Raw genomic sequence first — 19,543 nt, 5'->3', positions numbered from 1 at the left:
GGCAGTATTTTCACTCTGCTAGTGAGTGAGTGAAGGTCACTCATTCATGTCTGATTCTTTGCGACCCCATGGACTATACAGTCCATGGAATTCTCCAGGCCAGAATACTGGAGTGGGTAGACTTTTCCTTCTCCAGGGGATCTTCCTGATCCAGGGATTGAACCCAGGTCTCCTGCATTGCAAGAGGATTCTTTACTAGCTGAGCCACAATGGAAGCCCAAGAATACTGGGGTGGGTAGCCTATCACTTCACCAGCAAGTCTTCCCAACCCAAGAATCAAACCAGGTCTCCTGCATTACAGGCGGATTCTTTACCAACTGAGCTATCAGGGAAGCCCCTGCTAAACTCTGTTTAATTCTGGTTCATTTGCTTTTATATATGTATTTATCAGATTATCAAGAATCAATATCTCTATTTTAAATTTACTCACATTTGTAATTTGGACAATTTTGATTTACATCATTCCTTAAATGGAGAGAAGTTGGCCACCATTTTCTGTTAAAACAATCAAATACATAAAATTTTTGGTAAGTAATTATGTTATATATCATAAACCAGTCTCTTCTCCCTCACCTTAAATAATTCTGCTTCCCTTAACCTTTCTACTGGCACTTTAAAAACCTTCATTCATGTGGTGTCCCCACCACATTCTTAAATATTTCTTATGAAAATGTTCAAACCTGATGAAAATCTAATCAGATTACAGAGATTTTATAAGAATTATAAATTTAAACTCAAACCTTTAAGCTAGTTCAATTGATTTTTAATCTTATTTTATTTAAAAGGAAGCAAAACTAACTTACCAAGTATGTTTATCTTGTCTTGGAAGCAGAGTATTCAATATCCATCAACTTGTTTGTGGCTGATTATTCTTCAGAGATGGTATAGGCTCACAAAAAAGCAGTAATTTTTTTTCTTTTTCCTTTTTTTTTTTCCTTTTTTTTTTTTTTAGGAATGCTGTATTTGTGCTTATTTGAAAGTAGATTTTATGAAATTTGTTTGACTTCCCCTCACGACTTCTACGATTCTTTATTTAAATCTGTGGGTATTAACTTCAAGTTGTTTAAATCTATGTATTCAACATCTGTATCCATGATTTTTTTTTACTCCTTTGTTGATTTTGTTTCTTCCTTGTATCCATAGATTCAACATCATTAACTTCTACATTCTTATTTGAATATTCTTTTTGAATCTTTCTGGGGGTCTTTCTTTGAATCCTCATCTCCCCAAATTTTTTGTAACTAACCTCCAAGCCCTTTTAATGTTTTTCCTTATTTTTTTTAATGAAGCTTTTTTGAGTCCATCTTTTGAATTCTTCTTTCCTCCATTTTACAAATTATGTCATTAATTCTTTGGATACAACTTCCACTCATAGATGCAGTTTCAGACTACTAAAGTTGTTTCATCAAGTATGCTTTTGAATTATCATCCAAGGCCTACTTTCCCTTTTTGGCATCTTTCTTGGCATCTTTCTTGGCATCCTTCTTGGCATCCTTCTTGGCGTCCTTCTTGGCATCCTTCTTGGCTGAGTCCTTTGGTTCACTTTCTGCCTCACCAGGCTTCTTCTCATCTTTCTTTTCTTTTTTACTATCCTTCTTCTTTGCATCTTTTTTGTCCTTTGATTCATCACCTTTCTCACCTGCTTTCGTTGGATCTTTTTTCCCTGCCTTATCCTTCTTTGAATCTTTCTTTTCGCCTTCTGATTCTGTAGCAGACTCCTTGCCCTTCTTTGAACCTTTCTTATCTTTTTTGTCATCTTTCTTTGCATCTCCTTTATCACCTTCTGCCTTTGAATCAGACTCCTTGCCCTTCTTTGAACCTTTTTTACCTTTTTTGTCATCTTTCTTCGCATCTCCTTTTTCACCTTCTGATTCTGTAGCAGACTCCTTGCCCTTCTTTGAACCTTTTTTACCTTTTTTGTCATCTTTCTTTGCATCTCCTTTTTCACCTTCTGATTCTGTAGCAGACTCCTTGCCCTTCTTTGAACCTTTTTTACCTTTTTTGTCATCTTTCTTTGCATCTCCTTTTTCACCTTCTGATTCTGTAGCAGACTCCTTGCCCTTCTTTGAACCTTTTTTACCTTTTTTGTCATCTTTCTTCGCATCTCCTTTTTCACCTTCTGATTCTGTAGCAGACTCCTTGCCCTTTGAATCTTTCTTACTTTTTTTGGAATCTTTCTTTGCATCTCCTTTTTCACTTCCTGAATCTGAAGGAGTCTCCTTGCCCTTCTTTGAGCCCTTCCTATCTTTTTTAGCACCTTTCTCTGCACCTGCTTTTTCATCTTCAGATTCTGTTGCTGATTCCTTGCCCTTCTTTGAATCTTTTCTCTCTTTTTTTAAATCTTTCTTTTCATCTGGTTTCTCTTCTTTAGCTTTTGAAAGTTTCCTGGGTTTTTCCTTTGAAACTATGGACTCCGCTTCTGAATCTGATTTGTCCTTGTCTTCTTTGCTTTTCTTAACCTTCGGAGATGAAGGTTTTGCTGCCTGTTTAGCATCCTCCTGGGAGGGAGGAGTTTCTTTCTGGGGATGCCGACTCCTGGCAGCTAAATAAACAGATGGTCTCTCAGAAATTCTCATTAAAGAACGGTGCATCCATAAAGGTTGTTTACGATCTCCCCTTAACTTCTCTGCATCATATTTCTGAAATATGGGTTAGAATAATGATGAACAACTTGTGTGTGAATTACACAGCCCTTTTTACCAGATATTGAATGCATTCAACTTTGACCATGAAAAGATTTGGGGAAAGGAAGAAAAGTCACTCAGTGGTGTCCAACTCTTTGCGACCCCATGGACTGTAGCCTACCAGGCTCTTCCCTCCATGGGATTCTCCAGGCAAGAGTACTGGAGTGGGTTGCCATTTCCTTCTCCAGGGGATCTTCCCGACCCAGGGATCAAACCTAGATCTCCTGCATTCCAGGTAGACACTTTAACCTCTGAGCCACCAGGGAAGCAGATAAGTGGTAGTTTGCATAGTTTATTGTGCTTTTTAAAAAATTTTGTTCCTTGTTGTACTAAAGGACAGCCATATCTCATTTTAGGGCTAATTTTAATTTAGAGGACCTTCATAATTCCCTCAAGATTTATGTTAAAATTCTCAGAGACATCCATTTTCTAATGACGTATCAGAAGCTCTCTTCACAATCATGAGAGACCTTTTCTTTTTTTGAACTCTGTGTTCTTGAAGCTTGTTGGAATATCTTACCCACTTTCCATTTCTATGCTAACTCAAGAACTAATTATTCTCTAATATCTAAGAGTTTCATGTTCAAGTATATTCTGGTCTCTATTGTTACATTCAAGGTCTCTGGAAGTTTGAATGCTACCTGTGGTTAAAATTAAAAGCCTGGTACTCTTCTCCTTGACAAGATATAATTTGAACATCAGCTAAGAACCTGCAATAATGAAAGCAATAACCTTTCATTGACAACTAGTTTCTGCAGAATGGTATATTCTGTTTTCAACTCATAGTCAAATATTTTTAAAAACTTAATTGCAAAAGTAACACATTTTGGAAAGAATGTTAATGAATGATAAACAAGAAAGAAAGAAAAAAAAGCACATGAAAAAACAGAAGAAATTGGGTTACATCAATGAGTTGAAGATACATCATTTTGTGGAAACTTTTCTTGAAATTTTTCATATTCCATGATGATCCCAGAAACATTGGGAAATATTAATCTTCTAATGCTCAGAATTCTGAATTATATATTTCTGGAAATGGGAAAGCATTGAAACTTTCTCAGTGTATGATGTAACTCCATGATTCTAATGAAGGGATATCTCCAGCTGATGAATATTTTCTGAATGTTCATACTAACTGTAACATTAGGATATACAGATTTCTATGTTTCTTGGATACATATTTTCTGTAATGTGGTATTGCTGAACTAATATTTGATAGAAAATATGGGAATACTTTTTATACAGTGAAATGCAAATAAAATATAACTACTTTCTCCAAGTAGTAGAATTGAACTACCTTTAACTGTACTATTCATGAACTTCCCAGGTGGCATTAGTGGTAAATAATCTTCCTCCTAATTTAAGAGGCATAAGAGATGGAGGTTACCCGCGTTCCCCATCCTGAACCCTCCTCCCTCCTCCCTCCCCTAAAACTAATACAATATTGTAAAGTTTAAAAATAAAATAAAATTTAAAACCTGTTAAAAAAAAAAAAAGAGAGATGGAGGTTAGATCCCTGGGTTGGGAATATCCCCTGGAGAAGGGCATGGAAGTCCACTCTAGTATTCTTACCTGGAGAATCTCATGGACAGAGGAGTCCAGTGGGCCACAGTCCATAAGGTTGCAAAGAGTTAGACACGACTGAAATGACTTAACTCACATGTATGGTCCAGTATGCTATTTAAAAGCCTCATGTGAACTGAATCCAACTGAATTGTAAAATCCAATTGCTCAGTTGGACTAGTCTCATTTCAAGTGTTCAGTAGCAATACTGGAATTAGAATGTAAAGGTATAAAATACTTCCATCATCACGGAAATCCCATTGGTCAGCACTCATCTATAACATATACAAAATATTCATGATTTGAAGATTATTATGAGTAAAATTATATAACTTTTTCAATACTCACAGGACTTGTATTTTCTTGTAGTAGGGAAGGTTTTGATCTCCTTCTTTTTCCTGGCCTTGGTGGTTTGGGAAATACCAGGGCAAAATGTTGCTGATTCCATGATTTTTTGCTTAATTCACTGACTGAAATAAAAAAAAAATAAGAATACATCTCAGAGTAAATAGAATTTTACCAGGTATAAAATGGCAGTAAGGTAATTATATGTAAATGAATAAATAAAAGATTCAAATTATGGTTTCATGCATTTGGTAATATTTAAAAATTTTTATTATTAATATGAGGAAATTAAATTTGATCATTTTAAAATTTTGACCAGCTTTATGGTTAGCTATATAGTCACTGTGAAACTAATATAGTCTGTCATGTAAATAGAAAGAAGCAGTTTTACTGTTTCCTCTTAATCCTTCTATCTCTCCATTCTAGATTTTTTTTTTAATACTCTTTTGGTTGGAATACAATTCTGTGGAGAACAGAAGATGTTGTAACTACTTCTGTAAATTCCAAAGCCCTTAGCACATTTCTTGTTTAAAATAATCAGTAAATATATGATTGAGTCTAAGATTCTCTTAATTATTAACCATTTTATAAGCTACAAGAATAAATGTTATATGCCCAAGAAGTGCAGTATTATAAGTGATATACTAATGAAGAAAATTGATAAGGAGTACCTACAGAATTATGATTATGATGGTTGAGTTACATAGAAACTATTAATATAAACAGTTAAAAACATTAAGGTTACCAGTGAGACCAGTGAAAGAGATATGTTCATTCAATTTAAATATGTACAAAACATGCTATATATGAGACTTGTCATTCTAAAGACGGAATCAGGATCAATGAGAAAATATGCAAAATGAAAGATGTGTTTAAGTTCAATATATGAGTTAAAATTGATTACTTGATATAAGAGAAGAAGAAGGAAATGGCAACCCACTCCAGTATCCTTGCCTGGAAAATCTCATGGACAGAGGAGCCTGGTGGGCTGCAGTCCATGGGGTTGCAAAGAGTCAGGCATGACTAAGCAACTAACACTTACTTACACTTCAACATCAGATTGATTGGCCTTGTCAAGTAATGAATTCTTTGTCAGTTATAAGTCTGGTACAAAGTATCAGGAATGTAGCAGAAGACATTTCTGACACAGATGAGAAGTTGTTTATCCATTCTTTACACTGCCTCTCATGTAAGATTTTCTGATTGTTTTGAGTTCTAACATGTAAATATGTCCTTCTTTATGTTGCTAAACATATTTACTTAATTTTCTTTGAATTAAAGACAAAATATCTTTAGAAGGTATTTACTGAACCCATCATAAAAGTGCTTGAAAAATTAAAAGTTGATTTTTAATAATGCTCCTTAACAGCTGTTGTTTTATCACTTACCCCTAAAATTACTTATACATTTTTTTAAAATGAACTCTTTCTTACCTGGAACGTAATTATCATATGCTCCAAAGTTTATTTTTTGGCTATTGAAATAAGAGGGAAAAGTTTTAATCAATTTATATAAAATCACTCTATTTAATGATCATTATTACACATAAACACTTGCCACTGCAAGCTAGAGAAATATTTTGCATTCTTAGATCTGTTTATTATGTAAGATTACTTCAACACAGAAAAATGTAGAGCAGTAAAATACGTGTTTTTAGCACAAACTTCAACATAATTAAAATAAGGTGGGTAAAGATTTTTCAGAAAAAACGCAATTGACATATCTTAAATATTGACATTTATGATTTATTTTTAATGTGAAACCATGAGTGAAATTTTCCCCACTTTGTGTTCCAAAGACTCTTAAAATTGAACTGTAAGACATTGTAAGAATTATAAGATATAGTCTTAAAAAGACTATGCCTAGGTAAGGCCAGATCCTCAAAATAATCTCAGAATTTAACCAAATCTAAATTAATAAATGGCAAACATGTTTTTCCATGAGATGCGTGTGTGTGTGTGTGTGTGTGTGTGTGTGTGTGTGTGTGTGTTGGCCAGTGGTTACCACAATTATTGATATGGATTTTGATGTTTTCAAGATAAATAAAACTGGTGTTATAAAGTAGTTTCTGTTTGTCTTAGCAGTATAAACACATGTTTATGCTCACAAAGAAACATTTTACATCTAATTCTTATTTTAACTAAGGCACATAATAAGATCTGTTAAAAGAATATATTTATACATTAGCCCATTATATTACAAAAATAAAGTCACTGATGATCATGAGTTTCAGTTTTACACACACACACAAACACACACACACACACAAACACACACATGCATACACCTAAAAACACACATGGCCACAAAGCATTTTACTTCTTTGACACTGCATAAATAATACTAATAAAATATAGTAAAAAAAAAAAAAAAAGTATCTTGGTAGCTTCATTAAAATTTTAGTTCCCAGCACAAAACCTGGCACATGTTTGCCACTCTACAAAAATTTGAATGAATTAATTGAATAAAATTTAAGATGTATTGACTATTAAGTTATCTGACCTAGTATTTCTTGACTGGGGATGTGTATTAAAATTACTTGTCCTACTATATCTAAATTTCTAGGCTTAGATCTCGCCAATGTACATTTATATACTGGTGAATTTTTTTTATTTTCAATCATGGTTATAAACTTTTTTCCGTAAGTGCTCTGAAACAGAAAACACGTTATTATATATGAGATTTTAAAGTGGTACATAAGCCTGGTCCATGAAATTGTATGTAATCTCTGAGGAATATTCTTTGATCATAAAGCAATTGAATTAAAAACCAATAACAAAATTACAGTTGACCCTTGAACAACAAGGATTTGAACTCGTCAGTTCTGTTGCTCAGTCGTGTCCAACTCTTTTTGACTCCATTGACTCCAACATGCCAGGCTTCTCTCTCCATCACCAATTCCCAGCTTGCTTAAACTCATGTCCATTTAGTCAGTGATGCCATCTAACCATCTCATCCCCTGTTGTCCACTTATCTTCCTGCCTTCAGTCTTTCCCAGCATCAAGGTCTTTTCTAATGAGTCACATCTTCTCTCAGGTGGCGAAAGTATTGGAACTTCAGTTTCAGCATCAGTCCTTCCAATGAATATTCAGGACTGATTTCCTTTAGGATGGACTGGATTGATCTCCTTGCACTCCAAGGGACTCTGAAATCTTTTCCAACAATACAATTCAAAAGAATCAATTCTTCAGCTCTCAGCCTTCTTTATGGTACAACTCTCACATCCATACATGACTACTGGCTAGACGGACCTTGCTGGCAAAGTAATGTCTCTGCTTGTTTATATGCTGTCTAGGTTGGAAATAGGTGTCTTTTAAGGACCAGGACAAGGAACAGGTTAAGGACAAGGAACAAGTATCTTTTAATTTCATAGCTGCAGTCACCATCTGAAGATTTTTGGAGCACAAGAAAAAAAAAGTTTGTTACTGTTTCCATTGTTTCCCCATCTACTTGCTATGAAATGATGGGACTAGATGCCATGATCTTTGTTTTTTGAATGTTGAATTTTAAGCCAGATTTTTCACTCTCTTCTTTCACTTTCATCAAGAGGCTCTTTAGTTCCTCTTTGCTTTCTGCCATAAGGGTGATGTCATCTGTGTATTTGAGGTTATTGATATTTCTCCCAGCAATCTTGATACCAGCTTGGGCTTCCTCCAGCCCAGAATTTCACATGATGTACTCTGCATATAAGTTAAATAAGCAGGGTGACAATATACAGCCTTGATGTACTCCTTTCCCAATGTGGAACCATTCCTGTTGTTCAGTGTCAAGTTCTAACTGTTGCTTCTTGACCTGCATACAGCTTTCACATGAGGCAGATAAGGTGGTCTGGTATTCCCGTCTCTTGAAGAATTTCCCACAGTTTGCTGTGATCCACACAGTTAAAAGCTTTAGTGTAGTCAATGACGCAGAAATAGATGTTTTTCTGAAATTATCTTGCTTTTTCTATAATCCAACAGATGTTGGCAATTTAATATGTGCTTCCTCTGTCTTTTCTAATCCAGCTTGAACATCTGGAAGTTCATGGTTCATGTACTGTTGAAGTCTGGCTTGGAGAATTTTGAGCATTACTTTGCTAGCATGTGAGATGGATGCAATTGTGCAGTAGTTTGAACAGTCCTTGGCATTGCCTTTATTTGGGACTGGAATGAAAATTGACATTTTCCAGTCCTGTGGCCACTGCTGAGTTTTCCAAATTTGCTGGCATATTGAGTGCAGCACTTTCACCACATCAGGATTTGAAATTAGGATTTGAAATAACTCAGCTGGAATTCCATTACTTCCACTAACTTTGTTCATAGTGATGCTTCCTAAAGCCCACTTGACTTTGCACTCCAGGATGTCTGGCTCTAGGTGAGTGATCACACCATCATTGTTATCTGGGTCATTAAGATATTTTTTGTATAGTTCTTCTTTGTATTCTTGCCACTGCTTAATATCTTCTGCTTCTGTTAGGTCCATACCGTTTCTGTCTTTTATTGAGCCCATCTTTGCATGAAATGTTCCCTTAATGTGTCTAATTTTTGAAGAGATCTCTAGTCTTTCCCATTTTGTTGTTCTCCTCTATTTCTTTGTACTGATTACTGAGGAAGGCTTTCTTATTTCTCCTTGCTATTCTTTGGAACTCTGCATGCAGATGGTGTATTTTTGCTTTTCTCCTTTGCCTTTTGCTTCTCTTCTTTTCTTAGCTATTTGTAAGGCCTCCTCAGACAACCATTTTGAATTTTTGCTTTCTTTTTCTTGGGGATGCACTTGATCACTGCCTCCTGTACTTTTAGAATTTACTTTTAGGATTTGAAAAAAGTGTTCACATAGTTACTTGATACTTACAGGGGAACTTAATTGATATTTGTAGAACATTCCATCATAAGCAGAAGAATGCATTTTTTTCCCAATGTACATGGAACATTCCTCAGGATTGATCATATTTTGGGTGTCAAAATGAGCCTTGATTAATTTAAGAAAGTTGAAATCAAGCATATTTCTGACCACAAGTCTATGACATTAGTAATCAATTTTTTTAAAAAGCCTAAAAAACATAAACATGTAGAGACTAAAAAAAAAACTGCTACTAAACAATCAGTTGATCATTGAAGAAATCAAAGAGAAAATTAAAAAATACCTAGAGACAAATGACAATGAGAGCATCACAGTTCAAAACCTATGAGACAGAGCAAAAGCAGTTCTCAGAGGAAAGTTTATAACAATACAATCTTACCTGAGGCAACAAGAAAAATCTCTAATAAACAACCCAATCTTACCCTAAAGTAACTAAAGAAGTAACTAAACCCAAAATTAGTAGGACAAAAGTCATAAAGATAACAGGATAAATAAACGAAATATAGATGAAAATACAATAGAAAACATTAATGAATCTAAAAGCTGGTTCTTTGAAAAAATAAACAAAATTGATAAACTGTTAGTGAGACTCATCAAGAGAAAAAGGAAGAGGACCCAAATCAATAAAATAGCAAATGAAAAAGAAGTTAGAGCTGACATTAAAGAAATACAAAATATCATAATAGACTACTGATGGCATTATATACCAATAAAATGGACAAACTAGAAGAAATGGACAAATTCTTAGACAATTACAATCTCCCAAGACTGAACTAGGAAGAAATAGAAAATATGAACAGACCAATCACAAGTACTGAATTTGAAACTGTGATTTATAAATTCCCAGCAAACAAAAGTCCAGGACCAGATGGTTTCACAGGCCAAGTCTCTCAAATATTTAGAGTACAGTTGGTGGGTTGTCATTTCCTTCTTCAGGGGATCTTTCTGACCCAGGGATTGAACCCATATCACCTGCATTGGCAGGTGGATTCTTTGCCACTGAGTCACCAGGGAAACCATCCTTCTGAAACTATTCAAAAAAAAAAAAAATACAGAGGAAGGAACATTCCAAAGTTCATTCAATGAGGCCACCATCACCATGATGCCAAAACCAAAGACACTACAAAAAATAGAAAATTACAGGCCAATAAATTGATGAATATAGATGCAAAAATTCTCAACAAAATACTAGCAAATGAAATCCCTTCAGTACATTAAAGGATCATCAGTTCAGTTCAGTTCAGTCGCTCAGTCATGTCCGACTCTTTGTGACCCCATGAACTGCAGCACGCCAGGCCTCCCTGTCCATCACCAACTCCTGGAGTTCACTCAAACTCACTTCCATCGAGTCAGTGATGCCATCCAGCCATCTCATCCTCTGTCGTCCCCTTCTCTTCCTGCCCCCAATCCCTCCCAGCATCAGAGTCTTTTCCAATGAGTCAACTCTTCTCATGAGGTGGCCAAAGTACTGGAGTTTCAGCTTTAGCATCATTCCTTCCAAAGAACACCCAGGGCTGATCTCCTTTAGAATAGATTGATTGGATCTCCTTGCAATCCAAGGGACTCTCAAGAGTCTTCTCCAACACCACAGTTCAAAAGCATCAATTCTTTGGCGTTCAGCTTTCTTCACAGTCCAACTCTCACATCCATACATGACCACTGGATCAACCATAGACTTGACTAGATGGACCTTTGTTGGCAAAGTAAAGTCTCTGCTAAAAGGACATACACCCCTTATTAAGTAGGATTTATCCCGAGAATACAAGCAGTTTTCTATATCCACAAATCAATTAGTATGTTACACCACAATAACACATTGAAGACTAAAAACCATATGATCATCTCAATAGATGATAAAAAGCTTTTGACCAAATTCAACAAGCATTTATGATAAAAACTCTCCAGAAAGTGGGCAATGAGGGCACATGCCTCAACATAATAAAGGCTACATATTTCAGAACTACAATTAACATCATACTCAATGTTGAAAAGCTCGAAAGCATTTCCTCTAATCTGTGATGAAGAATCAAGAATATGCAATGGAGAAGACACAGTCTTTTCAATAAATGATTCTGGGAGAACTGGACTGCTACATGTAAAAAAATGAAATTAAAACATCTGGTCACACCATACACATGAACAAACTCAGAATGGATTAAAGACCTAAATCTGAGACTGGATACTATAAAACTCTTAGAAGAAAACTCTTAGAAGTCCACAGTATATTACAATGCTTTTTGACATAAATTGCAGCAATATATTTTTGGTCCATCTCCTAGAATAATGTAAATAAAAATAAACAAATGTCACCTAATTATGCTCAAATATTTTTCACAGCAAAAGAAACCATAAACAAAAAGAAAATAAAATCTACAGAATGGGAGAAAATATTTGCAAACAATGCATCCAAGAAGCGATTAATCTCCAAAATTTACAAACAGCACACTCAGCTCAATGCCAAAAGAATGAATAACCCAATCTAAAAGTGAGCAGAAGACCTAAATAGACATTTCTCTAAAGAAGACATAGAGATGTCCAAAAGACACGTGGAAAGATGCTCACCTTCACTAATTATTAGAGAAATGCAAGTGATAACTACAATGAGATCACCTCATAGCAGTCAGAATGGCCATCATCAAAAAGTCTACAAACAATAAATGCTGGAGAGAATGTGGCAAAAAGGGAACCCACCTACACTGTTGGTGGAAATGTTAATTGGTATAGCCAGTATGGAGAACAGTATAAAGGTTCCTGAAACAAACTAAAAATAAAGCTATCATATGATTCAACAATCCCACTCCTGGGCATATATCTGAAGGAAAACATGGTTTCGAAGTGTACATGCACCCCATTGTTTATTGCAGCATTGTTTACAATAAGCAAGACATGGAAGCAGCCTATATGTCAATTGATGAAGGAATGGATAAAAAAGATATGGTACACATATACAATGGAATATTAGTCATTAAAAAGAATGAAATAATGCCATTTGTTAACAACATGGATGGACCTGGAAATTGTCATATTAAGTATGTTAGATAATGATAAACATCATAATCACTTATATGTGGAATCTTAATAAAAAGATACAAATGAACTTATTTACAAAGCAGAAAGGAACTCACAGACTTAAAAACAAACTTTAGTAGGGGGATGAATAAATTGGGTTCCTGGGTTGCCATATACATACTACTGTATTTAAAAGTAGATAACAAACAGGAACCTACACTATAGTACAAGAAACCTTGATCAATATTCTGAAATAACCTCAATGGGAAATGTATTTGAAAAAGAGTTGGTCCATGTATATGTATAACTGAGTTACTTTGTTGTATCCCCGAAACCTGCAAATCAGCTTTATTCCAATATAAAATGATAATTTTAAAAAATTAGAGCAAATATAAAAATCCAATGTTTGCTTTTTGAAAAGGTTATTAAAATAAATATATTGACTTTTAAGAAGATTGATTAGAAAAAGAGAATACACAGATTACCAGTATCAGGACAGATGAAGGTTTTATAATTATATATATTTTAAAGAATAATAAGGTATATCAGTAATAATTTTACTACAGTAAATTGAACAACTTAAGTGAAATAGATGAGCTCCTTGTAAAATTTGTTTATTTACCAATAAGTGTGTTAGTCTCTCAGCCGTGTCCAACACTTTGCAACCCCATGGACTATAGCCCACCAGGCTCCTCTATCCATAAAATTTTCCAGGCAAGGATACTGGAGTGGGTTCCCTTCTCCAGGATTGTTTACCAGTACTAACACTCAATGAAAAAATAAAACAGTGAATAGTCCAATAACTATTAAATAAATTTCATCTATTATCTTAAAGCTTCCCAGAAAGCAAAGCCCAGGCTCATAGCATTTTATTGATAAATCAAATTTAAAACTTAAGGAAAAAATACTAACTCTACACAATTTTTTCAGAAACAAGAAGGAGCAGAGGTTTATACCCATTCTTGAGACTGATATAAAGAACAGTCATCAAAATGTCTCAAGAACATTACTAGAAATGTATATTACAGACTAATACTATGCATTATTACAGACAAAATTCCTTAACGATTTCTTATTCTTGCTGAACAATATGTAATATACATAAAGTCTAATACATCATGATCATTGAGGTTTACTCTCTGGAATGTAAATATGTTAGTTTAAGGTATATGAATTAATCAGTGTAATTACCTCAAAAAATATAAGAAAATCATCTTGATCATCTCAAAATATTTAGAAGTTTTGAAAAAAAGTAACATTCATTCATGATTAAAGAGTCTGAGAAAACAAAAAATAGAACACATCTTCCTCAAATTGATAAATGAGTCTAGACAGTACTTACTATTAAAATTTAATTAATGGTGGAATATTGACTGTCTTTCCTCTAAAATCTGTAAACAAGTTATGGATATTCACTTCATTCCTGCATTTTAACCTAGACCCTGTTTTGTTCTATAAGGCACTAAAAACATTAAGACTGGACAGGAAGCAAAATGGTCTTTATTCACAGAGCGCATGATTGAGTAAATACTATATTGAATGACAGCTAAAAAATAATTATTTAGAGATATTTAGTGAATGTAATAAGATCATATAAGTTCTAATTATATAAATTAATTATATATTTATAATTATAAAAGAATTTACATTTAAAGAAACAATAGAATATAACTTGTAATAAATTCTTTTAAAATAATTTTATTGAAATATATGGACCTATGTAAAGAAACAAAAAAATAAATAAATAAATCCTCTGGGAAATGAAAGATGAAAAGGAAAAAATTATACATGTAAAAATATATATTTCTCTGATTAGAAATAAAAGAACCCTTTTCTCTGATTAAAAATAAAAGAACCATTTAAACCCACTAGAATACCTAAAGTTTTAAGGATTAATGACACCAGTCATCAGCTACAATACAATATAGAGCATCTGACATGTTCATCATCAATGATGGATATGCAAATAGTACTATCAATTTTGAATGTAATTTGATATTTTAAAATAAAATTAAGCATACACATGTTTTATGGTTCAATATTTTCATTAGTAGCTTACCCAAGAGAATTCTACCAAAAACTTGGGGAAAATATTTATAGCAGCTTTATTTGTAAGAACCCAAAACTGAAGTACCCCATAATAATCAAAAACTAAAGCAATCATTTGGGGAATGGGTAAACTAAATACAGTGTATCCATGTAATGGAATACTACTCAGCAATGAAGAGGAATGAATTACTAGTGTATGCAACATGGATGATTCAAAAAAGTGCTATACTGAAAGAAAAAAAAAATTCCAGAAGCCAAAAATTACAGCGTATATATGTTATGATTTAATTTGTATGATTTTCAGGAATAGGAAAGATTTTCAATGGTAACTTAGCAGCCATTTATGAAGAGGGGAGGAATGGACTGAGTATAAACTGGCAAAATGTAACTTAATGATATGGTTGAAATTCCTGTTTCTTAAGGTTGGCTAGGTTAGGGTTAACGACAATTCAATGCATTTAATTTTGTTTTTACTGAAGAGAATTTATAGGACCCCAAAATAGCAATGATCCAAATATCATAGTTCTCACTCACTATGTAAATTTACACACATCATAAGCAGTTAAATCAATTTACTATTTTAGGACTCGATAGTCCCCCTAAGTCTGGTTCTGCTAGTAATCAAATCTCTCTCCTTGCCTCTCTGTAACAGTCAAGAAACTTGTTTAGACCAGGATGTATTCAGATTTAATTTTTGAAGTTTCTTATGGAAAAAAACAGAAAACAAAAAAAACCACAAACTGCCAGTATATGTTTTAATAGGTTTTATTTAAAAACCATTTTTATGTGACTATAAATTTATTTCTATCCTTCATTAAAGAAGTCCCTCAAAAGTTTGGAAATGGTCTAATTTAATTACTTTAAAAAGATGAAACATGATATTTAAGTCGAAAGACTGTTATTTTGTGATACGATTAGTGTTTGAATTAAGGTCTTTGAAGATATATATATATATTAAGATCTTTGGGCTTCCCTGGAGGCTCGGATAGTAAACAATCCACCTATAATGCGGGAGATGCAAGTTTCATCTCAGGGTAGGGAAAATCTCCTGGAGGAAGAGAGTATGGCAACCCACTCCAGTATTCTTGCCTGGAGAATCCCCATGGACAGAGAAGCCTGGTAGAGTCCTCCATAGGGTCACAAAGAGTTGGATACAACTGAAGCAACTTAGTGCACGTGTACGCACGCTCACTCACTCACACACACACACACACACACACACACACACGATGTATTATACATACATACAGCGTAACTAATACTTCATCTTAACTAAGATTAAATGGAACACAGAAGTCACAAATCGATCTTTACTTCCAATCCACATATCTAATTGTTAGAAAAAAGTTTGAGTATCTGTGAGCTTTTTTATGTGAAGAAGATAGACATTGTCAGCATTAGGGAATATAATATGTTCAGGACTTAACAAAGGGAAGCTAGCTTTAGATTTTCCTGAATAAAAGGTTGAGATCCCAAACTAGGAGACATGAGGAGATCATATGTTAAGAGAAAAATCTGTTTCTATATTACCACTGTAAATTGTACTTTATTAAAGGATTACACATTGAACCAAGTTTGTAGGATTTAGTTTTGGTCTGGAAACTTAATATAAGAACAAAATACACCTGCTTTTACTTTTTCCTTTAATAGTATCTCTGTTTGGAAATAATTATAAAAATGAATAATAAATTCATGGGGTAAGGACTCTCAATAATGTGATATTGCCTCCAATTTCATTTTGTTGAAGTCTTTTTATGTTATAGTAGATGTACAATTTTAAAGGTTATATTCCATTTCCATTTACACTTATTATAAAATATTGGCTATATTCACTATATTTTACAATATATCATTGTAGCTTATTTATACTAGTTTGTGCAACTCTTATTACCTCCCTCTTTATTGCCCCTCCTCACTTCCCCGTCCCCACTGGTAGCCACAGGTTTATCTTCTGTATTTCTGAGTCTGTTTCTTGTTTGTTATATTCACTAGTTTGTTTTATTTTTTTTAGGTTCTATGTGTGATATCATGCAGTATTTTCCTTTCTTTAACTTATTTTACTTAACAAAACATTCTTCAAGTCCATCTATTTTGTTAGAGTAGCACAATTTCATTCTTTTTTATGGCTGAGCCATATTCTATTTCATATATATATGAAATACATATATGTGTGTATATACATAAATATATAAATGAGCACAAGTCAGACATGTGTTCAGTTGTGTCTGACTCTTTGCAGCCCATGGACTATAATCCACCAGGCTCCCCTGTCTGTGGGATTCTCCAGGCAAGAACACTGGAGTTCTTCACCATTTCCTTCTCCTTATGTATAATAATATGTACATATATATAGTGGCTTACCGAGTACCACCACAGTGGTAAAGAATCTGCCTGCCAATTGAGGCGACACAAGTGACACAGGTTTGATCTCTGGATCAGGAAGATCCCTTGGAGTAGGAAATAGCAACCCACTCCAGTATTCTTGCCTAGAAAATTTCATGGACAGAGGAGCCTGGCAGGCTATAGTCCATTGGGTCACAAAAAATCAGATGTGACAGAGATGTGGCATATATATCATCTTTATCCATTCATCTGTTGATGGATATTTACATTGCTTCCATATCTTGGTGCCTGCAGTTCCATTTGAAATGCCCATAGACAGCCTTTATGTGAGAATATCCCAATGTATCCAGTCAACAGGTGTTGGATTTTGGAGTTCTGTATCAATTGCATAGTAAACAAGGGCACAAAAGACTTAGCAAAAAGTTTTCCCGGGATTGGCAGGGGCCTGAGTCAATCTTGTATTTGCAGAGGTGTCTCTAAATAAAGGCAAATGTCAAGAGCCACATGGGACTTTCTTGGTGACGGATGGCTCTTAGTGCTCGCGCACACGCGCACACACACACACACACACACACACACACTTGCTGATACTGACAACTAGTGGGTAAGAATACTGCTGCACATCTTACAATACACAGGACTCCCATTCCTCCCTGCACCCCCTACCCCATCTTCAACTCCAAGAAAAGAGTTATCCCTCCTAAAATGTCAACTGTACCAAGGTTGGTAAACCCTGTTCTATATATCAAGGTGAATCTCTAGGCCAAGAGAGTAAGAAAGAACTTATTAATGCAATGTAAGGAAGAGAGAGATAAAATGCACAATGGATATGAGATGTGGAAGCTAAGGCTAGAAGTTTTTTGAAGTTCACATTTTTAGATACCATATGTAATGCCAAATTTTGGGGAAAACCTCTCCACTTCCTTCAGATGTCCTATACAGACTTAAAATTAGTAATGGAAGGGTAGAGTTGACTGACACAACCTGAATTAGAGGCGAAAGCAAGATGAGGTAAAACTCTTCAGGTTCGGATGAATAAAGATACTAAAGAAGAATGAATGGGAGGAAGGCATAGTGAGCTCGATGAGGAGAATTTTATTTATCAGGGACAAAGTTGGTAGTCATGGAATAGAAATGTAAGCCTAATATTAAGTTCCTATCATTGCCAGACAAATTCAGAGGAATGACAAAGTAGAAATTTATTTTCTGCATTTCAAAATGAGAATGAGAACTTGCCACTTGAGACACAAGGTATATGATAATTTTATTAAGGATTTTTGTATGTCATTGGCCAAAAATGAAGCTATTTGATTATGAATTCAACCACACTTTTATTCTATAATAGCACAAGTGTTTTGGGGTTACAGTAGAAACCAACATTATAAAAATATTCCTAAAACCAAAAATAAAATTTTTAACCATTATGGTGAAATTCTTTGAAAGCTACACAATGCTCATGATAATAATAACATCAGTATTTTATTGCACTGAAACATTTTAAAGAAATTACAATATAATGTTGTTCTGTCATGGTGTATGCCTGAGCAGAGATTACTGTGAAATAGTCAGCAAGTCACCCAACATCTAAAAAGCAATCATGACAATTATAAACATTTTGCCAAAGATTTTCCTTTAAAGTAGTGATTGTATTATAAAGAGGTAGGCACAGGGAAGCCTGTTTTATTTTCAAGATTTGTGTTTTATCTTTCCTTTAACAGTAGTGTCCAAAGAAAACCCAATTACACTCTCCTTTATATTTCAGAGTTACATGCCTTTGCCTTTGTTCCATGTCTTCACAGTAAAAAAAAAAAAAAAAAAAAGCTTTAAATAATTGAAAAGTTTTATTTTTCTAGCTCATTTTAACACAAGATAATTTAAGGATAAGCATGCTATTATCATCCTAGGTCTGGATAATCTGCTTCTAATTGCAAAGTACTTTTGCATACTCAGTATTTCTCAAGGAGATACATTTAGTGTTTAATTGTTCTTTATGTTGGGCTGTGCCACTTACTGCCAAAGTTTTCGCACCCTTGACCTATGTCCCCTAAATTTCAGTAACATTCCTTAGTCACTGTGACAAAGAATATGTTCCCATAAATTTCCAAATGGCCTCTAAGGAGATGATAGTTCTCTGAATATCAATCATGTATTCTTTCATTTTATATGATCCAAAATACAATATACTAAAAAATGAAGAATCACATTGAAAAAGAATTATCCATTGTCATATATATATTTTTTACTTAAGTGAATGAACTAGTTAAGTCTTGGATCAAAATGACTTATGATGCTGCTTGAGAACAGAAGTGTCTACTAAACACATGCTCTCTGTCACTGGAATAAAATAATATAGCAAACATCTCTTTACACTGAAGAGAATAAATGTAAAGCTAACTAGAGCATTTCAGTTATTTTAAAAGATAAAATTTGACAAGAGGACTTACAATCTTGGTACAGACATTTCCCCCACCTATGATTTTCCAGGACTTAAGCATTGTGAGTTCAAATTAGTGATGCTAAGTGGTGACATCATAAAGAGCCAAGAACCCTGAGAGTTAAAGGAAAAAAAAAAACAAAAAACAAAAGGAGCCACTTCTACTTGTGTTTTATGTTTTCTACTACTCAGTCTAATATTGGTGTTTACTTTCATAAACATTTACTGACTAAATGGTTTTAAAATAACCCATTGATTTACATCTTAATAAAAATTG

The 19,543-nt window shown here is 34.1% G+C and overlaps 1 protein-coding gene across 1 annotated transcript in view; it reads right to left on the bottom strand.

Moving 5' to 3' along the window:
- Positions 1–19,338, bottom strand: part of CYLC2 (cylicin 2) — a 35,883-nt gene extending 16,545 nt beyond the window's left edge. The window contains exons 1-5 of the mRNA XM_019965732.2: positions 19,277–19,338; positions 6,026–6,066; positions 4,596–4,717; positions 804–2,639; positions 431–495 (exon numbers count right to left, since the gene is read on the bottom strand). Of these exons, the coding sequence (XP_019821291.2) occupies positions 1,437–2,639; positions 4,596–4,717; positions 6,026–6,066; positions 19,277–19,293 (1,383 nt within the window). The 5' untranslated portion in view covers positions 19,294–19,338 and the 3' untranslated portion in view covers positions 431–495; positions 804–1,436. The remainder of the gene's footprint in view (positions 1–430; positions 496–803; positions 2,640–4,595; positions 4,718–6,025; positions 6,067–19,276) is intronic.
- Positions 19,339–19,543: the final 205 nt, after the last annotated feature.

Source organism: Bos indicus, chromosome 8 (genome assembly GCF_029378745.1).
Source record: "Bos indicus isolate NIAB-ARS_2022 breed Sahiwal x Tharparkar chromosome 8, NIAB-ARS_B.indTharparkar_mat_pri_1.0, whole genome shotgun sequence".
NCBI lineage: Eukaryota > Metazoa > Chordata > Mammalia > Artiodactyla > Bovidae > Bos > Bos indicus.
This window is presented reverse-complemented; position numbering and strand designations above follow the sequence as displayed.